General features: G+C 39.9%; 1 protein-coding gene across 2 annotated transcripts in view; it reads right to left on the minus strand.

Annotated features, from left to right (window-relative positions):
* Positions 1-16,507, minus strand: part of EXOC2 (exocyst complex component 2) — a 133,734-nt gene extending 117,227 nt beyond the window's left edge. The window contains exons 1-2 of one of the 2 annotated variants that reach the window (XM_040586157.1): positions 16,392-16,507; positions 1,965-2,120 (exon numbers count right to left, since the gene is read on the minus strand). In XM_040586157.1, the coding sequence (XP_040442091.1) occupies positions 1,965-2,082 (118 nt within the window). In that variant the 5' untranslated portion in view covers positions 2,083-2,120; positions 16,392-16,507. Of the gene's footprint in view, positions 1-1,964; positions 2,121-3,512; positions 3,611-16,391 lie in introns of those variants that run through there. The other variant, XM_040586158.1, reaches the window with a different exon arrangement.
* Between the last annotated feature and the right edge of the window lie 2,057 nt (positions 16,508-18,564).

Consider the following 18,564-nt stretch of genomic DNA (forward strand, 5'->3'; position numbering starts at 1 on the left):
TATACTGGAGAAAGCTGAGAACTGAACTAAGGGGAAAAAAAAAAAAAGACATTTCATTATTTTTTTATATTTACCTCCAAGGATGAGGCTATTAGCAGCTCTATGTTACAAGCGTTACTCCAAAAAACATAAGAGAAAAAAACACTAGCAGTTAAGTCAGCTGTAATATTGAGGCACAGTACAGAAGATGTCTTCTTTCCAAGAACCCAGAACTGATCACTTCTAAGAGGATCATACCAACAAACTAATGAGGTTATCAACTACATCAACTACTCAAATACACAGAAACATACTCACCTTTTAACATCATCAGTTATTTGATTATTTCTCAATAAAGATTCATTAGTATACCACAACCTTGCCTAGCAGCTCAGGAAAACAGTACTTCCCCTTCTGAGAGACAGCAAACTGAAGTGAAGGGGAAAATTGTAGTAACTTATGCTTGGCCATAAAGTTCATTGTGGTGACCATGAATGGAATTCAGGAATCTTGGTTTACAGCCATGAAGTGAAATATTGTTTCTAACAAAGCCAAACAAAATTCCAATGGACTTCAAAGGAGTCATGGTTCCACAACAAATTAGATAAATTGTCTCTAACATGAATACTGAAGTACTCATATGCTTAACTTACAAAAGAAATAAGGGAAACTCCAGTAGTAATAGTTAACTTGGATTTCCAGAAGATTTTACAAAATCCTTCTCAAAAGGCTTAAGAAAATTAAGCAGCTATAGGATATGATCCTCAAACAGATAAACAGCTTGTTAAGATAGAAACAGGATTACAGTAAATGGTGTGTTTTCACTGAGGAGAGTTTCCACAGGGCATGTGCTGGGATCACTTATGTTCAAGATATTCATAAAAGACAACATGAAGAAGTTACAAAGTTTGCTGATGACATTGATTTATTCAAAATGTAAAGACCGTAAAAACTAGAAAAAATGCGGAACAGGCCTTGTGTGATTGACTGGATGCACTATAAAACCACAGCTGAAATTTAGTGAACAAAGACACGATACACACAGGCAAAACTTTAAATTCACAGATGACAGGCTCAAACTAACTACAAACCCTCAAGCATTAAATCATGGGCCTTTAATAGGCAGAACAATGAAAAACATTAGCTCAATGCTTAGCAGGAGCTATACATAAAACAGAGTCCTATGGAAGTAATACAAAACAAAAGTGAAAGTACAGTATTATGCCACAGCGCATTCACATCTTGCACACCGCATGTAACCAAAATGATGTTCACCCATGACTGGTAATGAAACCAAAAGAGATTCACTGAAGAGCAACAAGAAGGGTCAAAGATACATGCAGAAAATTTAAACATGCCAGGACTTTTCAGTGTGGAAAAAAACAACAGAGCAGTGATGATCAAGATCTGTATGGTCAGGAGAATCAGAGAAAACTGCTTGTTCCCTCTTTCAACACAAAAGTTATGATGATTCAAATAAAGTTACATTGTTAAAATCAAAACAGCAAAAGAAATGGTTCTTCATATAATGTGTAGCTTAAATCGTTGAACCCACTTTGACAAAACTGTTGTGGTTACACAAATTGACCTTTGTACTAGTTCAAGGAATAGCAACAATCAGTGACTTTCGCAGTATGTTGAAAACACTTCCGATACGAAAGTCTTCATGCTGAAATTCTCAGTGCAAGGGAAAGTAACAAAGGATAATGTCATTACATCTACCCTCTTCTAGTATGCTTGCATAGACATTTACTCTTGGTGTTCAGCATGAGACAAGTCAGACTAAGGGTTCATCTAGCAAAGTATGATCATTCTGATGAGTTATACATCGGCCAGCATCCCTGTGGATTCAAGCACATACTTGTGAAAAGGGCATTCCTCATATCACACAACACAGATTACTACCATGCAAAAAAATAAATCTCTAATCATATTCCAAATGTGATATTCTACAGTCTCAAAAGAAGTTTTTTTCCTCAACTTACCTATGAGGTCTGTAGGCCCAGTCCCCAAATTTTCTCCTCTAATTGTCACCTTTGTCCATGAAATGCCTTCATTGGGAGAGATGCCAGTTACAAGTGGAGGCTGCCGTGCTCGAGACATGATGTCTACTCAGTTACTGAAAACCGAGTTGCTTTTGTCTGTTCAGCAAGAAACAATCATTTAAAGAAACAGTAATTATGTAAAAATTACTAAAAACTTTTAAAATGTTCTTTAAAACGGTAGAGAAATGTGAATGGAAGTGTGGAACATCACCCTCAAAGTCTTTTTTGCCCCAAAGAATACCTGCACCTTTGCACTTTTTTTTTTTTTAAGTACAGCTCTAGTTCTGAACTATAAATAAAAAATATATTCAGAAAAATATTAAACCCTCAAAATGCTTAATGAAACTATCACACACACTCTAAATCACTTATGTCAGAATTCTAATAAGCCTATTCAATCCTCTATTAGAAAGCTATTATTGTATTCCTTGGAAAGTTTAGAATTGCTAAGCTAAGTAATAGACCATGAGTAAACATTCGGATAACTTCCCCATCAAAATTAGACTTACTGCCACAGATAGTCCCATGGGAAGAAGCCCCCAGCACTTATTTGTACAAAGCATTAACTTTAACATAAACTGAGAAAATTAAAACATTACAGACACTACAGTAGCAGAGAACATCAACAAAACAAATAATATCCCAACAGAAATGTACATAAAAATATTGAAGAAGCATTTCCAGAATATTCCTTTGCACCTGAAATTACAGGAGTCAACTCCAGTCAGGATAATTAGGTCTGTAATACAAACACCAACAGGGCAGGCATGTTATGCAGCCTACATTTAGTTTACTATGCAACTGATCACAAATTCCTTTGGCTTATTAGCAGTTTCCTTTGTACAGCTCCGCAGCTATAAGATGCAAACTAGTAGAACCTGAAGCACGTTAGATCCCACCAACTTCTCCACTTTTACATCACCAACTGAACATAGAACCTGCCCATAGGTACACAGGTCTTACAGAAGTCATAAGGCAGGCAAAAAAAGTTTCTTTGAAGGATTTCCACAGTAATTTTGCATCACCTACTGCATTTCATGACTCCTGAATTCTTCTGCTAAGAGACAACATCATCCTTAACATTCCTAGTAAAAAAAATTTAATTTGGTACTCTGGAATTTAGCTATCTATAATCAGTTTCTAATAGGAATTCATCTGGATTGGAAAGGTAAGAACCAAAAATAACCTACAGGAAGCGATGTTTTTATTTCTAAGAAAATTCAGGAATGACGAAACAGGTCAGCATTCAAAAATCTTAGGTACACATATAGAACACTTTAGTGTACACAACGTTAAAAGTTCAGGTTGGTAAAAAAATCAACCTGGAATATAGCCAAGCTTCATAAGGCTTCTCTAACCTATTTTTATTTTGGATCAAGGTATATTTTCTATTTTTACTTGCAAATAGTTAAGTCCCTGAAAACCAGAACCTCTGTAAATCATCCCTAACAATAAACTGCAGTGAAGTTGCAGTTTCCAAGCACCTACATTTAGGAAATACCAGAATATCTTTGTTTCAGCCACTTCTGTGTATACAAAATAGATTCATTGTATCCTCATACACCATGCTTCCACACAACCTCCCCAAATTTTTCATCATTACTAGATAGATCTGCCATGGGGATCAAAGAAGCTCCCATTGATGGGTTTCTTTCTTCATGTTCTGAAGTTGATAGAAATCAAAAAGCAGGAATAAGGAGGAAGATCTTGTGGTGAAAGTAATCGAATAGTGCCCCCAGGACATGATCGTGTCTCTATCTACATCACAGATACATAGCAGGTCACTTATAATAAAACTTTACAATAACTTTTTTTTTTTTCTTCTCAGTTTCTGGGTGTCCACCTTCAGCCCAAAGTCACAGCTGGAGTCAGTGTGAAATGTAGCCTGAACATCGGAAATGCTGTACAATGCTCCAAAATATTCACTTCCTGAGTAACCACCTCAAACCTAAAAATACATTTGATCTTAAATACCCATTTCACATACAAATTCATTAATATGGAAGAAGCATTTAGGTACTCTGAACACCATATAACTACTAGAACTTTTGAGACTACATTTGAAGAGTGCACAATTCATAAGAGATGCAGATTCCTGTTGAACAAGCAAGAACACAGTAAGTTGCAGTATGTGAGCCATGTCCAGTACATGAAGGAAGCCTGGTAAGAGCCCATGATAACACACGCAACATATGCCGGGAACTAAGGTGGTTTGTTTTGGTTTTGTGTTTTTAACTGGCAAACATAATATTTCTTGACTGGTTGACTTCACAACATTAAAAATTACATAATGTTTTTAGTAAAACATTAATTCCCCAGTTTTTCGCAAAAACAAACTGATGAGAACAGGAATTTAGTGTCACATGGATGCTCTCGTAAGTCTGTATGTAAAATACTGGAACCTTTAACATGAACCCAACATGAGGCTAGAGAACTGAGTACTCAACAGATGCAATCTATAACCTTGTGGGTATAACAGCACTGAAGGAGAGGAGGACTGTTACAGCAGATTACAAAGAAATCTGCTGACAGTCATCTCCAGTACAGAAGAGAAGGCTGTGCTCTGGCAGGCAGTCCCCTCCCTCCTGCTCCCTCATAACCTACTCCTTCTTTCCCAGCACTGTTTTTTCCCCCCTCACAGAGACATCTAGACAGTCTTTGCCCCACTTCAAATCCGAGGCCAGGTCCTAGTCTTGCAGCTGAACTACTTCCTGCTCCTGTCCTGCCGATTTGCCCTCTGACTTTTTATCCGTAAATTCAAGCAGGCAGGGAGAGGAGTGTTAATATCCCAATTCTCCTTTCAAATCCAGACGCCCTGGTAATTCCCCTTCCTTACCTCCCATTCCTTACCCCAAGCCTTCCTGTCTAGATAGCCCACCTGCACTACTGTTGGTCCACGTCATCGCCACAGGTGACAGTGACAGACCCAGATAGTCCTGGAGCCACAATGCTTGCCCAGCTCTCCTCTCATCTGTGCTGCATTTAACTCTGCCATTACCACAGCATCACCTGCCAAAACAACGGGCAGCACAATAGAAATTAAGCTTCCAATTCCCACTCCTATACCTAATATTACTACTTGGAGCAATCAGAATCCAAAAAATGCAGGGAAAGTCTTGTTTATTCCTGTACAAGACACATATGCACAGAAGTTCGGACCTTTCAGAGTCTGAAGTTTCCTCTGCAGTCCTGTGCAAAGAGGATCTCAGAGAAGCATCAGGTGCCCAAGTTTACCTACAGCAAGGAGGACAAACTGCATCTCTTCCTTGTAATCTTATCTACACAGTCTTTGCAGCTGTTCTCACAGATCCTCAGCGAAGCTTGAGGATATACAACAGCTGTAAAGAAACAGTGGGATCATATGCCCACATACACAGCTAGGAAACAGCACGTGTCTAGATACCAGTAAGACAACATAAAGCACCTCTGTGAGCAATTTTTTGCAAAAATTTTTATAGAATGTTAGTCAGTAACACAGATGTAAAAAAGCCATCTTGAGGAACCCAGTGGTAATATGGAGAGAAAGAAATCTTGAGGAAAACAAGTGAAATAGAAGCTACTTTGGTATTATTTGGTTGATTCTCTCCCCCTGCCAAAAAAAAAAAAAAGTTGCATTGCAACCATTCTTTCTTTCAAAATACCTAGGCACACAGGTAATTGGCTTGAATCAATACCAAAACTCAAAAGTAATATTACAACATATTTTTCTGGATTTCAGAAATTGGCACTAGATCCCCCTTCATGATGAGCTAAATAAATGTAATAAAAATGCTGAGCCTCCCAAGGTCTAATATTTCTTCTAAAGTATTTCCATACTTACTGCAGAATTGCTTTAAAATACCTGACTGGAATGAGAATACCACAGTAAATCTCAACACATTACAAAAGCACTACGGCACTGAGATGCTCTATTATTATTAAACAGCAATTGGATTCATTTATTTCAAAGAGTGAGTGAAGGAACTCTATGGAATCTGTCCTTACTACAAACATCAAACAAACACTTGGGGGCCTTCAATTCATTTATACTACTCCTCCTCCTCCTGACAAACATGCCGATAGTTAAAATGACTGAACTGCTTATCGGGAAGCCTAGCCAGTATACTACTGCAGCCCAAAAGCAAGTTTCTAATTTTTTAAAAAAATTTTTTTAAAGCAAAGCTGAAAAAAAGAATTACTTTTTCATTTCATGAAAAGATACAATAATCTAATGAAGATGTTTTGTTGCAATTCTATGCACTGCCCTAAAGAGAAATTATATTCTTTACAAATATGTATTATGTGTAAAATAATACAAAACCAAGCAGCCCTCGTACTGAAAGACCGCTTCTTATACAGACTAGGGGCAATTGCATACAGTTTTCTATACAAGAGACTTCCTTTGAGGAGCCAGGCTCACTGAAGAAATGTGTTAACACATTATTTTTTTGGAATGGGCAATCTTATTCTACACTAACCGAGGTCTCTCTCCCTCCTAGTCCTCCCCACCTTTTTTTTTTTTTTGCAAAAAACCTTCATTTCCTCACAATATCTCCCCAACAGTTTAACATGGATGACATCTGTTTGACTGCTCCCATGATCTTACCCATATTATTATATTATTCTGTCATAATTCTTGTTATGAAAGTGCAAGGAATTAGAAAGCCTCTGCAAAGACCACCTACTACAAAGCCATCTTGAAAAATGCCTTTCATAAACATCTCTTTGTCTTTACATGAGCTTCTCAAATAAACTGTCCTCTCACAAAGGTTTGGTTAAAAAAAAAATATAAGAAAACCAGACTACTCTGAACATTACAAGCTTGCTAAAGAGGAGACACCTTCACTCTATCCTAAGAAAAGCCACTTCAAAAAGAAATAATGAAAAAATGAAATATTGTCCAACATATGGGAAAATACATGTCTAGTTGCTTTTTTGACTTTTGAAAACCCTCATCTGGTTTAAAAGGAAAGTTCTTAAACAGGTTTCCCCATTCAACTTTCAACGGCAAGCAGAAAAGAAACACAAAGTGCCAATAGCTACCATATCTGTTCTGTAAAGCAGAGTACTGCTTACCACTCTGGAAGTACTACCAGAATATGAAATAAGCAAATAACAGAAGTTCAGGATGTAAGGATATTAAATTGGCTGGTAAGTTCAAAACCCAAAAGAAAAACAATGAACATCATGAAGACATTGAACTTCAGAAGATGAGTAACGATCAGGTGCCACCTTACAAATTTCACCAGTGGAAAAATTGGCAGTTGAAGTGAAGGAGTTTCTGACTTCAAAAATAAGATAGCAAATTGGTTCCAGTGACTGAAAATCCAGTTAAGTTTTCAGCGGTAGTTTGTCATAGACACTGAATGTAAAAGACTCTCCTGGAGGAAGACAGACTCAAGGTCAATGCAAGTGCCATGGTCATCTAGCAAAGGGAATCTAAGCTGTCAAGAAGGGAGGAAAGAAAAAGCCTATTTGTCATTGCTGAGGAAGTCTAAAGCTACAAGCAAGCATGCAAGTCTTCAGGTAACAGTTATTTATTTGTTCTCACTCATATATACATGACAGAATACAACTTCAAAATTTTTCAGGCAGGAACAGCAGGAACAACCAAAGCATCACCCATGTTCAAATTACAGTATTCCTCAGATGATGTTGTTTACTTTTTAAAAGACAAACCAACCTGAAAACAGTAGGTAAGGTACTCTTATCACACTAACATTGCAGCATTAAAATGCTTTCCAAATGAATAGATTTATGAAACATGCTTTTTTAAACAAGCAATAAATACGCAGATTCCAGAACCTAGGTGATGGCCTTTTCACCTTAAACTACACAAACTTGTGCTTCCACTAAATAAATCTAATAATTTGTTTTCACTAGAAAACCCAAGAAGTCCCCTGAGTACAACACACTATGACAGAGTCAGTGAAGGGATACAGCAAATGACCCCAAGAAGGATGACAAAGCAAAAAGTTTCCTGCGTTTGTACTAAAAACCATTACAAAATGATGGAAAACACTATTGCAACCTTTTCTGCGCTTTATCTTCCCAACAATATAAATTCAGACAGACAATCCACATAAACCAAGGCTTGAAAGCATCCACAAAGCAGCACTGTGAAAATAACTGACATTTATTAACCCCTCTGGAGATCTGAAGTGCCCTAGAATTTCCACAGCCTTCAACACTGCATTAATAATACAAAGTCCATTCTGCAAGCCTGCCAGAAAAGACTGGGAAGTGAATAAGCTAAACAATGCTGAAATTCCAAGTGATATTAAGAATCTATGCATGTTTATTTAAATAATAAAAGAAGACTTGTCAATTTAAACAAGAAGTGCCCACGAATCTTACATTTGGGGGGAGGGGGGCGAACCTCTTCAAAACACCACTAAGCTACTTATAATGAAAAGATGAACAAACATAAGAAAGGGGGTAATTTCACTGTCACAGAGGAAAAAAAACAAAGCCTCATTTGTCTTGCCCTGTCACATCCGGCATGTTGATTCAAGCCAATATTAACACTGACAAACACATTACCCTACAGGACAACATTACATGCCAAAATCAGTTTCAATTTGGGAAGATGTGCAAGTTTTGCAATGGAGAGGGCAAAAAGAAAAGATTTGGAGTATTAAATGACATAATACGACACCCTCCTCTTTTTAAAAGGGCTCATGAATATTCCAGTCAGTCACGAATTATTATATATTATAGCAATTTTAGTTTTAGGGTAGCCAAGGAATAAGCGCAGCAGTTTTGCTTTCACAATAGCCGTGCTCTCCTGTTTCCTCCGTTATCGCAGAAGTCCTGCTTTCCTTAACCCAGCAAGGTACATCTTCATGGCTATATATCTTGACAGAGCGAAAGCAAAATAATCGCAGCACTCAGCGATGCCATTAACATTTCGGAGTCACAAGGGATTAAAAGGCTGGACCCGAGGCAGATGCTGCGAGAGCCCTCGGCAGAGGAGTTCAGCGCCCGCTGCAGCTGCGAGGGATTGACACCGCTCACTGTGGAACCCAGCTCAGGAGAAACTCCGGGCACAGTTCCGGCATCCGAAATAAATTAAAGTAAACAGTGTTGCTCTCTCTCATCCACTCTGTTAGCAGCCTCTCAGTTGAGCTGGAGACCACACACCCAGACCACACAGCACCAGCTGAACTCACTCGCACGCAACATCTAGAAGCTGTCACTCTGCTGAGGTATGAGGAGGAAAAGGGGGGCAGGAGTGCGAGTGCGTGGGTTTAGGAAAGCTGCTTGCTCTCTCCTCCTATCGTTACAGCTGGTTATGTTTTGTGTGGTTGGGAAGGAGGGAAAGAAGGGAGGGATAAAAAAAGACCTGTAAACCTCACTAAGAAAACATACTGGTCTTGGCCTTTTGTAGTAATGATTTGCACTCCCCCTGTACTAGTTTAGTAGCTGATGAAGGGCTAACAAAGCGTCCATTTAACATCAATTAACCTTCTATCTATCACATGTCACAAAAAAATCTACACTAGTATAAATCCTTTTCCTTGTACATATTAAATGACAGCATCTTATCAGTTATGATGAACAGCATACCTATATATTGATTTATTTCTACATCAGGATTTCTGGCACATTATTTATTTGGGGAGGGAAGAGATTCCCCACAAAGAACACTTAACCACACAAATGCCATTACATCAAAACGCTGAATTTTTCCACAAACATTCCACTGTAATATGAAGTTTTGTTCATTAGTATCTTATACTATAAACAACTTGGAAGAAATAAATGACCCTACGTACAACATTGAGTTTGTGACCTATCAGCAAGGAGTAAAAATAGCAAACCTCTAAAAATAGAATAAAAAGAACATTAATCTATAATACACATGAACAGATACTTTTTAAAGGGGGGGTTCTTTGTTTCTTTTAGTTCAGAAAACCATTTCATCTGCCAATTATATCACCTGCTCAAACAGAAAAAGCTGAATAAAATTTTTGAAGAATTTTTAAACCCATTTTAGTCAGTCTACTTTACAGAAAAAAAAAATAATCCCTTCCCTCCACTCTGCTACAGTGAACACACATACCTCCTCCATCAAACTCACCAGCACACGAATTTAATTTAATCCACATATACAGGCTGAACAGCCCAGAGCCAGAGTCACATTTTCACCTCAGCTCAAAATTTGTTTACCTAAGTGACAATGACAATCTCCAAGTGGCATTATCAAACAAAACCATTGATACTACAATAATCCACATCAATATTAGCCCTATAAACTTGGATTAGGAAAACCTTAAGAAAAAAAAACTAAAAATATTTCACTTTATCAAACACATTTTCAAAAAAAGTTAGCTTTAAAGTTCCATAACTTCACACTGAAAATTAATTGTTCCCCCAATTTATTAGTCAGGTCTGCATACTGGTTTATACCAGTTCCCAAACGAACATTTCGACTAGTATATTCAGTGTTACAGCAACTATTCATTACCAAGACTCAAGTCAAACCAATTTAGGTTTTCTGAAGGTCTGTTCTAGTCATATTGAATTGGCTAGAAAAGGGTGATAGCATAGAAGAAAATGTAATTTAAGAAAGTCTGAACACAGACATTTCTCCCCAAAATTTCCACTATTTTTATTATATGCTGCATTAAAACTCCCCAGAAATTATCTACTTGGTTAAAAGCTTCTGTATTTATTATGTGACACATCACTATAATCTACCAAAGTTGTGAAGAAAAGGCTTAAACATCTATATATAAACACATATACAGAAAAAAAATTAACTCAGCTTTACACAAAACCGTATCACAGATGGCCATAAATCTCCCATTAATTTCTAAATTCTCACAAAGCACATGTTTTCCTACATCTGCTTCCACGTCCAACATCCAGCAGTTTGCTTCATCTACAAGTCATTCCCCTTACTGTCCTCCACTTAAACAATTTGCACCTCTTTTGTTCTAAAATTGTTCATCATTTTCTGTGCATTATTTTAGCAATTAGGAAGACCATAAAGAATCCTAATAACCTCATTATCCCTCCCTCTTACGTTATTCACAGGCAAAAATTTGAAAACAATACTTCAGGCATCAAAAACTTTCAAATACGTTTATGCAAATGTATTCAGAAAGATCCAGAAGTTCAGGAAAATAAACTAAATAAATCCCAATGGGATGGCATTTTTTTTATTCCTAGAGAAAAGAAACAAGACACCATAGTTTTTTTTCTAAGCCCTGTAACTATACACAATATTCTTATAAAAACACTGTATAACCACTGTAATTATACAGTTCATATAGCTGAAGTTTTAACTTGGGTGCTTGTAGGTAAGACTGCAACACTAAATTTAACATTTGCCGTGTGACTTTTTTGGCAATTACTTTTGTTTCAAAAATATTTAAAAGATGAGACATGCACTTGTGTTACTGAGATTCCTGTATTTTTAACGCAGTCTTCTGAACACCTCTTTCTGGCATCTGTTCAGGGAAGTACTCAAGCTACATGCTATAGCATCCTTCTCTGTTCACATGGTCAAATGCACTCAAGTATTTCACTGTCTGAGAGCCTGTGTGCACCGGTATTTTTCTGATATATTTCAGCCTGACTCTGCCTTACATACTCTCAGTCTTCATTTCCACTCATCTGCCTAACATCCCACCTCCTCTATGGAATTACGATGCTTTCAGATTAGTGAAGTTGTCAGAAACAATAGATCCCCTGCCTTCTATGCTGATGAAAAGGAAATGTGGGGAAAACCCATCAGCTATACACAGAGCTCCTTAACTTTTTACCAAAAATCTGATTTCAGTTTTCCAGCAATAAGCAAGGTACATGCTAAAGCCACAGTAAGATGCAAAATGTCACAGGATTCACATAATTCTTAAATAGAAAATGTAAAGTTATTGCTTTTTTAATTGACACATTTTAGGATTATCTCAGAAAATCAGTTTAGTTTGTCCTTAATTTAAAGGTGGGCATTTAAAAGGGAGATTTTTCTCAGCATAGCCCTAGTTCTTTACCTACTACAGGCTTTTTGATGAACTTCCAAATACAGGGTACATCGCTTTCCGATTATCCGTGAAGTGAAAGGAAACAACAAAAAAAAAATACAAGTCTAAATACACCTAGAGATCACTGATTTATACTGTAATCTGATCCAGACATTTCTATACTGCCAGAATCCCCACTGGCTTCTGCGTAATATAGCCTAGGGTCTGCCTTTGAGAATTAAGCTGAAAATCTGGAAGCTGTAGTTCCCTGAAGGTCAAGAGAAAAGCAGATCCATTAAGGGCTTGGTGTCTCAGAATTTTTTTTTCTTAAAAATAAACCCCCAAAAATTAGAAACCCTTTCACACCCATCACTGAGTGCAATCACAGTATTTTTAATTGAAAATGCTGAACATACTGTCTGCAGATTGATTAACAACTTCTATTGTCAAAAAAGGCTATACAGACCAGTTTCCTTTTGAAGAAAAAGCACTAAATACTTCCAAAACAATATAAAAAGTACAATTACAAACAATTTCTCCACATGAGGGGGGGAAGGAGTTTGACTTAGTGTAGTTTAAAATATTAAATACTTAGCTTACCTTTCTCTGCAAAGCATGTAATATACCAATCATACAATTAATCCTTTTTTTTCCAGGTATTTCCCTCATTACTCAGTTTCTAGGAAAACTGCTTCAGGTTCCCCCCCACCCTCAGAGATCACAACCACAAGTTCTCCCTCCTGCCCTTCCCTCCTCCTCTAACTTTTGACACTGGGAGAGCAATCTAACTGCTTTTGAACTGAAATACTGACAGGAATTCTAGAAACATTTTGGGTTAAGGTACAAAAATTTTAATCGACTTTATTTTTAAATTGATACTTTGCAAGCTGTAAACACTGACCTTTGCTTTCATGTTCAGCGCAAAAGATGAAACATCAATCAGACTTGACTGCGCTATGCATGTGCTGCCTAATCAATCCCCCATCCTACAAGCACCTTTACAAACAAGATTTCCCCCGTTACCAAGCACTGTATTTCTCCTCTGGGAAAAGTAATTTGAAAGACAATGTTGCACAGCACAGATTTACAGAATGTAGGTGGTCCAAGACAGAAGGTCAAAGTTAAGCTGAAGAGCTAACATCTGACTTCTGCCAAAAGATATTAATTTAGCTGCTTTCAGATTTTGAACTTTCAGTGTACTTTTAAGTACAGCAGCAGATTCTACTCTTACTGAAAAACTCACATAGAAAATACAGGTCATTGTAACATGTACGGTCTTCTGAGTATTCTCTTCTACCCTTCATTGTAAAATGAAGTACTACTGATTTCTCCCATGGAAGATCTGTGCCTGTTTGCATAATTAAGTAGTGATGTACAGCCATTCAAAATACATGCAGGTACTGTCTGTCTGTGCTGCGCAGGCTGTTTCATCCTGGAGTACAAAACTGTAACTGTGGATTATTTCATGGGTACTTTCAATAGCTGTCAGAATTTATTTTTTAAGAATGCTTTTCATATTCAGTCTTCTGTCACCATCCTATTGAGATGTTACTTTTTTTTTTTAAGTAGGAAAGCAGAAAAGCACAGAGTAAACAGAACTAAAATAACTCAAAACTGATGTTTAGTTTCCAGTACAGTACTTGAGACTTACTGGATTTACAACTAAACAGATCAGTACATTCAAAGAAATTGATTAAGTATGGTTTACCATAACATATCTAAAAGTTTTCATCACCAAAAGAGGTCAGTGGCCTCTGCCTTTCTAGTCAACCCACTTATTTTGCTTTCGTCCAGATTCACTGTGAGGAGCAGCATAATAAAGAATGGTCTGTCAGTGGATATAGTTTCTTTCTAACAGGACCTCAGGAAAACAATAGATGGATTACATATTAAAATATTTTTATTGTCTAGTTTTGCCTCAAATGCTCTCAACAGCTAGAAAAACACCCTCTGCTTATATTCACAAGGAATCATACAACTAAAAAAAAATTTAAAATCTGAATACTACAGATTAAAAAATACTTAGTGAATAGTACCTTTTGTACTGACGATGAAACAGTTTCTCAACACAATATCCACTGCTCAAAGGGCAAGGTGTTAAAAATTTTACTTTAAAGACTTATTTAAATTTATTTGTTTTTAAAGTTCATTACTTAGAACTCTAAGGAGTTTCTCTAGAATTAATTTGAAAGTCTATTAACTTAGCTATTCAGCGCTAATATCTGATAAAGCAATTACAGCATTTTTAAAAAAAGCTATCAAGTCAGTGAAAAAATCGTAATTTATTGAATGAAGACCAAGAAAACACAAGACAACTTTACACTTAGTTTGTACAGAAAAAATTAAAAATCAGCATAAGTTTGATTAGTAACATGCTTTTAATTAAATAGTTTCCCCTCTGACACATACTAAAAAAAGTTATATTTTCCATATAGAAAAAACCCTTACCATTACAGTGTAAGTGAATGGTATTTTCACTGACATAAGTCATACCAGGATAATGAAAATAATTGCATCCTGTTTTAAATGATGTTTAAGACAACAAAAATCCCATCTAAGTAAAAACATTGTTGTCCAAGGGTGGGCATAAATCACTAAAACTGTAAACTAAGCTATCCATGGGAAAGAAATCAGCAGCAGGAGATGCCTTTTGCTGCTTCTTTCTAGGTCAGCGCAAGCTGTGATAAATACCATAGAAACAGGGAATCAAGAATTACTGAGCTTTTCTTCTTCAGGTAAGCAAAAGGTAAAGGAAGAAAACAGACCTGTTTTCCTAAGCCACAAGTTTGTTTATTTGCAGTTTACATAAAAAAAACCCAAACAAACCTTTAACTGTTTCAACAACTTTATCAAAAGCAAAAAAACCCACAAAGTTTACAGTAATGAAATGCACACAAATCACTACAGGAGAAGAGAGATTGTTTACTTATTTTAAGAATGATCAGAAAGCCTGGAAAGCTGAAGTGAGATTATGATTTTAAACTCAATTTAAAGAATGAGTATTTGTAGTCTAGATTTAATCTGGACAGAATGGGAAACTCCCTTCTGGAAATGGGATCATTCCCAATTTCAAACATCTACTCCTCTTGGTAAGAGATCTTTTTGAGGTTCCTAATTAAGATATAGAAGAGACAAAGAAGAAATATCTGGTCACCCAGCTCACAGACTCTTGGACTGCAAGGAGGGAGAAATGCAGAAATGGGTAGGAAGTGGGGGGGGCGGGGGAGGGGAAATTAAGTCACAGAGGAAGTGTAACACTTCCAGTTAGATATCAATGAAAACAGTTGTCTCTCAACCAGTATATGTTATTTTGATTTGTTCCACATTCCTTACTACGGTACTTTCTTACTACACTTGCCTAAGTGCACATTCATTTGGGGCAATTATTTCTGAAACTTCACGGTAGCACTGAACGCAAAGTTAAAAAAAATAATAAAATCAGACCTCCAAGTAATAAGCTCTTCAGAGGTCAGAGCCCACCTTTCCCTTATGTCCTCTCCTTCCCCACCCAGCACACCCAAACACACACTTCGTTGAGCTGAACGACTTAATTCAGCCTCCTTAATTCAGGAACGACTTGGTTCCGCCGTGTACAGGCGGGCTCAGGAGCCGCTGACAGGCCGCTGTCAGCAAAGCGAACGAGGGCAGGAGCCGCTGCACGGCGGCCCGGCCCGGGGCTCGCAGGGCCAGCCCCGCCGGCGCTGCACAGCGCTCCCTCACCAGCGCGCCCACGGCCGGACACCGCGGTCCGCGGCCCGAGGGCTGCCTGCCACAGCCACCGTCACCGTCACCCAGCGGGCACCCACCCGCCAGCGGGGCACCGTGTGGCCCCCCCTCCCCGGGGGTTCACAGGTGACGCGGAACCCCCCTGCCCTGCCGGCGGTGCCCCGGCTCCTGTCATGGGGCTGGGAGAGGAGGGACGCGAGCTGCCGCACCGGGAAGCCACCACCTCCTTCCCTCGCCAGGCGGCTCGGCGGGGCCCGGCGACCAGCCGCCATCCTCCCGCAGCCCCTGCCCCCGGGGAGGCGAGCGGGGCCGGGCGGCGCGCCCCCGGGGCGGGGCGGGGCCGGCCGGCAGGTGCCTCGGGCAGGCTGAGGCAGAGCCGCGACGCGAGGGACAGCAGGGGGACAGCGACACCCCCGCGCCCCACCGGCCGCTAATCACAGCTCCGGCCCCGCTTCCCCCCCTCACCCCCGCGCGGGGGCGGGGCCTGGGACGTGACACTCGGCCCCGCCCGGCGGGCGAGAGCCTGGACCCCCCCGGGGGAGCGGGGGAGGAAGAAGCGGGGAGGCCGAAGGGAGGGGGACGGCCTCCGCCCCGGGGAGCTGGGAAGGAGCCGGAGCTGCCCCGCTGAGACCCGGCTCCGCAGAGCCCGGCGAAGGAAGAGCAGGGCGGGAGGCCAGGGGCTGTCACTCACCGGCCGCCGCCGCCGCGTTCGTATCCGGCACCTGGGGCAGCTCCGCTCCCAGCAGCGCCTGTGCGTCCGGCGGGCACAGGCACCGCCAGCCGCTGCCCGAGAAAATCGATGGAGCGCGGAGCGATCGATTGGGTGGGAAAGCCGCTCCCGGCCGTCGCCGTGCCCCCGAGCCCCGCCCCCTTACAGGCACCGCCCTGTGCGCTCGTGTGCCTGTTACTCCCTGAAGGGGCAGCGGTGACGGGGTCGGGAGCACGGTTGTTCGCCTCCTGGAAGAGGAACAAGAAGAAAATAAAATTATAATAGCAATGCTGACAGCAACAACAGCAGCAATAATAAGTGATAAAAAAGCCGCCCCGAGTGTCGTATCAAGGTCCCTGCGGTGTGAGGGGGCCTGGAGGCCCTGCCGCCGTGAGTGGAAGGAGGAAGGGTGGTGGAAACAGGCCCAGGTGCAAGCAGGCTGTCAGTGCTGGGTAACACGCATCAGTCCTCCTTTACCAACAATAAAAGTAAAGATGTCGTTTACCAAATTTGCTGTCTACCGCAGGGGGCTCTGAACACAGGCTCTTTTTCCTTTTAGATGGGGTAAGGAGATCTCCTTTTCCCCTTTTTGCTGGGATTGTTCAAAACTAATTTGTGAAAGCCAAGTTCTGACAAAATCTTGATGGGAAGGAGAGGAAAAGCAATGAGAGAAAAAACAAAGATGGAAGAATCCGTTGCTCAGTTTTGCCAAACCAGACCTAAAACAGGACATTAGTGGGAAAACAAATTACCTGTCATAAAACCTCAGAGATCTTAAGAACCATAAGAAGCATTATGGCCAAGAAACATAATTTTCCTCACTTTTTTCCAGAGGTTAAAGCCGCTCAAGCTAAATTAATAGGCTATAATATCTCCTCACATGAATAAACAGCACTTTTCTGACTCTTTCCTCTAGGCTATGTAAAACATTGCACAGCATTTCTTTGGGGAAAAATATGAGCATCTGGTAACTATCTTTTCTGTAATTATCTCCATAGTCATTACCAGTGACTCTGCAGTTTTCTGCTGATACCCAAATGCAGAAAGAGAGCTCTTCGGCCCTCCAAGAAAAGCTGGCATCACGGAAAAAAAAAATTGCTATTTGTCACCCATTTCAAAATTATGTTTTTTCTCCATGACAGCTTGTTTGCATTTTCCCATTAAAAGCCTGTCACTGGATGTGCCAAATAAAACCACTGCTTTGAAAGGTTTGGGTGATACAGAAGGCCCCACCTAGCACGCTGCATACCTGGGTCCCAGCCCTGCCCGATGCTGTCTAGAAGTGGATACCTGCGCCCAAAAAGCCCATTGACTTTAGTGGGGGTCCATAAAGGGAGCTGTCTACCCAGAAGATTTTGTAATGAGTTTAAGAAAAGATTTTGTAATTAGTTTAAAATCTTAACTCATGTTAAATCATGAATTTAGATGTAGTTCAAGTGACAAACTTCAGTGCCAGACTGAATTTTTGTTGCGGAGTTGGCTGCATCTTCACCTCTGTTGTAACTGCAAATACCCTTAAAAGGTGGCTCATTAAGAGAGAGAAGAGACAAATCCCCCAACATTAGCTGAAGTGAGAAAAATCTTTGAGGCCTTTTGTTTCTGAAAATGTAACCTAGACTCCCCTTTTAGAGGTTTTAACCTGCTGTTTCTAAACAGCTGATCAGCAGTGGGTTTATCCAGATCTTGGTCAGGATAGAACCTGTCAGAACAGCACAACCAGGCTAAACTCTGCAGTGACAGAAGCCGTATAAATGGTGTATGTAGGTTCATCACAGGCATCCACATAGGCAAATCCTCCTACTGCCAAGAGCAGTATCCAGGACTCTTACGATCTGCAGAGGCCCTGGATAATATTGTTTATCGAGAACTTCCTGTGCACTGCACTTTGTTGACTCTGCTGTGGGTGGTTTTCCCAGCTGATGTGTGGTGACACATCACCTACCCCATCAGTGACTCCAGAACAAAGCTGATGGTGACCGACTGTAGATTTGACCCACTGGAGAAAAGTGGGTCACCCCACACATCTCTTTATAGCCTATAATCACAGAACTGTCAATGTTGGAAGGGACCTCTGAAGATCATCAAGTCCAGCCCCTGCTAAAGCAGGTTCACCCAGAGCAGGTTGCACAAAATCCTTGCTCTTCTTGGTTCATAA

Source organism: Falco naumanni, chromosome 3 (genome assembly GCF_017639655.2).
Source record: "Falco naumanni isolate bFalNau1 chromosome 3, bFalNau1.pat, whole genome shotgun sequence".
NCBI classification, from domain to species: Eukaryota; Metazoa; Chordata; class Aves; order Falconiformes; family Falconidae; genus Falco; species Falco naumanni.